Below are 4,882 nucleotides of genomic sequence, written 5' to 3' on the forward strand. Positions count from 1 at the left end.
ATAATTAAATTTACCGTGATTTATCATTTTAACAACTCATACTCAAAGTTATATTATCGTGACTCTTTAAATTACAGCTTAAAGAGTTTTAGTCTGGCAGATATCAGCTATGTGCAAGACATGTTTAACATTGTCTAATATTTGAGTGTTATTCACAGCTCTGATATTACCAGAAATTCAAACATTAAGACTATACAGCTGTACTTAACCTTTCTTTTCTTTTCTTTTCTTTTCTTTCTTTTTTATTATATGTGATTTGTGCAGAAAAATCTTGGATAAAATCTTATCAGAGAATAGTATGTGGGCTATAGTTCTACATGTTGTTTTGTAACCAAATGTTGGTGCTAAATCACAGCCGCTGCATAATTTGAAATAAGGCACAGTGAAACAACCACAATAATAGCAACCAACAAAAACATCTGACCTGATCATCTCTTTATGGAAATGCACGTGGCTGACATTGACATGACTCTGCAGTTATAATAATAGTAAAAAGAAAAGTTTTTAGCTTCACTAGATTCCACTACAGGTTGTTCTGCTGCTCAAGAATCTCCATAGGCACAGTTTCTTTAAGGTCACTCAGTTTCCTGGAGAAGGAAGACAGTCTTGTGCTGATAGAATCTCTTTTCTGTGACAACACATCCCCATAAAACTGCCACAGTTTCTCTTGGAAGTGATTTCCCACAAAACAGTACAGGAAAGGGTTTATGGCAGAGTTGGAAAAGCCGAGGCAGATGAAGAATGGCAGGAGTTTATGGATCGCTTGAAGCACCCAACAATCCCACTCCACACCCAGCTCTCCCAGAGCTCCGAGGAACGCCAGGACATGGAATGGAAACCAGCAAAAGAAAAACACCAACACCACAGCGACCACCATTCGCAAAACATGGACCAGTCGGGTATAGTCTTGCTCCAGGTAGTTTGGGGTGGCCAGAAGGTGCACAGCGATTCGGCTGTAGCAGGTTGCAATGATGACAAATGGCAGGAAGAATCCGAGGGTGTTCTTAGCAAGAGTTAAACCGGTTTGCCAGCAGGAACTGGGGAAATAAATTACACAAGCCGTAACATTGTTACTGGAAATAATGTGTATGTCACGGAACACAACTGTTGGCAACGTTGTCAAAGCCGCCACGACCCAAATAATGCCGCTAACACATCTGGCCCGATTTATGCTCCTACTGCTCTGAGAGTGCAGTGGGTAGACGATGGCATAATATCGATCAACACTCATACAGGTGATGAAAAATATACTAGCGTAGACGTTTATCGTTACCAGACCTCCACACAGCTTACACATAACCTTCCCGAAAACCCAGTTGTAATCCAGCGAATAGTACACAGCCCAGAATGGCAAAGAGCTCAGAAACAGTAAGTCTGACATGGCTAGATTCATCAGATACGTGTTGGCTACAGTCCTTCGGCCTGAACTGTGAAACAACACACACACCACCAGCATGTTCCCAAGAAAACCCAGTAGGAAAATGAGGCTGTAGATAGCGGGAATCACTTTCTTCTGGTACTGCCAGGTGGAGGTAGATATGTAGTCACATGAGGTCATATTATGGTGTAACAAAGACACACTAGGTGCAGTCAGGTTATAGGTGGATTCTTTTTCCATGGTGTGATTGCTGATTATGCAGGATGTTTCAGGAACGGGAGTTCTGAAGTTCTGGAATGAAAAAACAAAAAAAAAAGAAAGAGCTTTATGCAGTGATAGTGCAAGTTCTTATGTGAAGCAGAAATGATGAAACATGCTATTGTAGCCTTGGGATAAAATGCAGAATCATCCCTCTACCTTGATCCCCTCAAATACAAAAATACAAGATTGTGAAAGTTTTGCCCAAAAGCAATGAAAAAAAAAATCACAGGCTGAATTTCACAGGTTGCCAGAATACATAAAAAATGACTAAAAAGTGAGGAAAAAAAACCTTCTCTAGTAAGCTTAAAAAGTGTGTGAGATTATCCATAAAAATGTTCAAACCCTCCATGGACACAATGAATCCTTAAATAATTTATTCCACAGTTTCTGTCTGTTACGAGCTATATAACAAAATCCCACTGCATACTGACCATCTACAGTCCACTGGGACTGATGTTGCAGCATCCTCTCCTCTACATCTTGTCAGTGTGAGAAAGAGAGACTGTGAGTGTGGGAGAGAAATGTGAGAAAGTGTGTGTGTGTGTGTGTGTGTGTGTGTAACCATAGCTCTGTGAGTTTGGGTCCAGCGCAGATGTGTTTTATAGCTCTCAGTAGGCCGTGCACAATACATCTGGTTACTGTTAACATAGGCGAGGGGCACATGAAGATATTGGATTGGCTGGGAAATTGGTTTGGGCATAAAAACTGGATTCAGTCCTGCTCCCCAATAGTATACATGACACAAAGTAGTGGTCACAGCATTCATTTGATATTTTTCCAGTGAGTTCAGTATGCCTAATTGGACAACAAAACCACACAGGTCCTGAAGCAAATATCACGATTAGACAATCTTCAAGAAACTGGCAACATATTTGTAAGTTTTAAGCCTTTATTTAAAGGATAAGGTATGTTAAGGCTTATTAAATCTAAAATGTAAATACAATATTGGAAATATCTGGGAAACCTTATGTTTAGGCAAACACTTTAGTTTAGGAAACAATTCTTACATTACTAGCAAATTGGCTGTGTATTAGTACTTATAAAGCACATATTAATGCCTTGTTCTGCATGACCATATTTTAAACCCCCTAATCCTAAACTCTAAACTAAAGCGAGATCAAGTTTAATATGTTGAATATATTAGGAATCTGCTTATTCTGCCTGCAGTGCTATACTACAGGAACAAGTCTCTCATCATTCAAATCTAACCGTTATGGTAATTCATTCATGGAGTTTAACATTGCATACTCTGATCCCTATATAATGTTCACAGCTGTTGAAAATAATACCAGTCATATTTCAAATGTTGTACGTTCTTAATCAGAATGCTATGTCTGTCAAGTTAACACACCGTTTCAGTTTAAGTCATTGGAAAAGCTTGTAGTTATCTAATATAATAAATGAAAAAGTAAAGCATTTTTCAGATGCATATAACTACCGAATGTAAACTATTTCCCTCATGTTTAGTTCACATCTCGTATTACATGTCCTATAGCTTTTCAGCAAAGTCCAAAACTACCCAGAGTGATTCTGCTCTCTTGTAAAAATGACATTTAAACTCACAATTCTGTCTAGCGTCAGCTAACTGTCTGGAAGTACATATGTGATTAAATGATATGCAATTTGGCTTCCAAATTTCTAATATGTTGCAGAAATCAAAGTAAGACAATGTAACAAAAACAATGCTTTAGGCTGCACTGACATATTGTTTTAAGGCTTTTTTACTGAAATGATATGCCTCTAATTTTAGACATGGAGTCTTAAGAAGTTGCATTAACTTAAAAAAAAAAAAAAAAAAAAGCAAACCTCTTAAAAAAAATATATTATGTTCAAAATTCCAGAATAAAATGACCAAAACACTCTGCAGCTCAGCATACCTTTCAGTTTCCAGTGCAAATTTAGCAAAGTCTTCAGTCTCTCCGAGGTGTCCCTAAACCCCTGGCACACATTTCACGCTGACAACCGACCCAAAGAAAGCTTCCTTAGCTCCCAGCAGACTTTTCCATTTTGGAAGTGGAGACAATTTTCTGCATAAGTATATAAGGGAGTAAACAGCCAACCAGATGTAAGATTTGCTCAAATATTTTTACATCCACATTTGTCCACTGGGAAAAGGAGGGTGGAGATGGAAATTGAGAGACAGAGAAAGAGGTGGGGGAGGGGGGTGAAAGTGTTCTTTTCCTTTTAGTAAATGCCTGCGTTCATTTTAAATGATTCTGACCAGCAACTCTGTGTGAACACCAAAGTGAGAAAGAGAGAGAAAGAGAGAGAAGACGGAAAACACATCCAGGAGGAAGAACTCCAGCATTACACTAATGCCTAACAACCTGAAAAATTAAAGACAGATGTGCTACAACACTGTTTGTTGTGTAGTGTTTATATGTGCTGCAATAATGTTTCATAATCTTTCACAGTAAATGAACATGCAAATGTCTGTGCATCTATCTCTTCTTTCTAATGTAAATTTCCTGCATTCCTGCTAAATGCACAAGAGTCTCACAAGAGTTCTGGGTTCTGCCTCTATGAATTGTGTCCTCTATCAAACATTTTACCCAGAGTGTGAAACCAGATAAACTTCTTAAAGCACAGGAAATTGAGAAACGTCAGAGGCTCCCTATTCACTCAGCGGTCACGGGCAGATGTGTTCTAACAATTTCATAACAAGACAGATAATGATGTCTCCAATGAGCTTGGCTAAGATAACCAAAATTTGACCAATGACAGATGACATTATACAGAAGCGTGTGTTTGTTTACAAATCAGTGCGTGTGATTTTCATCCAAACAACTGAAGGGACAGAACATACTGTTTCTCCTACTGCTTTTGAGTTTCTTAGTGGCTGTCATTGCCAGTGTCTGTAAACTATAATAAAACTTCAATAAAACTTTAATAACAATACAGAAAACAATGCTGTAACAGGCTGTTAGGTGGGGTTGCATGTTTAGAGCTGTTGTTGAAATCGGAGTGTCTGAAGAAACTGCTGGCTCAAATTCAGCCTGTTTTGAAGAAATACTAGAACTAGACACCAGTTGATTCATAAAGGACCCTGGAATGCTGCTGTTGCCAGTAAACTGTAGAACTCCAGCTGAGTTGATTCGTTTGGTCTGGACATACTGAGCCATGCTAAAGCTATAACTAATCATCATTGGGGGCTGAAGGGGGACAAAATGTACGACTACTTAAAATGACAACTTTTAACAGTAGAAGTACAACTCATGTAACTGACATCACAGAAGAACAGCT

The 4,882-nt window shown here is 38.6% G+C and overlaps 1 protein-coding gene across 1 annotated transcript; it reads right to left on the reverse strand.

Annotated features, from left to right (window-relative positions):
• Nucleotides 1-299: 299 nt before the first annotated feature.
• LOC132139836 (type-2 angiotensin II receptor-like) lies at nucleotides 300-3,833 on the reverse strand. The gene is made up of 2 exons (XM_059548477.1): nucleotides 3,517-3,833; nucleotides 300-1,669 (listed from the first exon to the last, which is right to left on the reverse strand). The coding sequence occupies exon 2, from the start codon at nucleotides 1,616-1,618 to the stop codon at nucleotides 524-526; it is 1,095 nt and encodes a 364-aa protein (XP_059404460.1). The 5' UTR covers nucleotides 1,619-1,669; nucleotides 3,517-3,833; the 3' UTR covers nucleotides 300-523.
• Nucleotides 3,834-4,882: the final 1,049 nt, after the last annotated feature.

This window comes from Carassius carassius, chromosome 4, assembly GCF_963082965.1.
Source record: "Carassius carassius chromosome 4, fCarCar2.1, whole genome shotgun sequence".
NCBI lineage: Eukaryota > Metazoa > Chordata > Actinopteri > Cypriniformes > Cyprinidae > Carassius > Carassius carassius.

Coding starts and splice junctions, on each gene's coding strand:
- LOC132139836 (XM_059548477.1), bottom strand. CDS start 1,618: ATGGAAAAAGAATCCACCTATAACCTGACTGCACCTAGTGTGTCTTTG.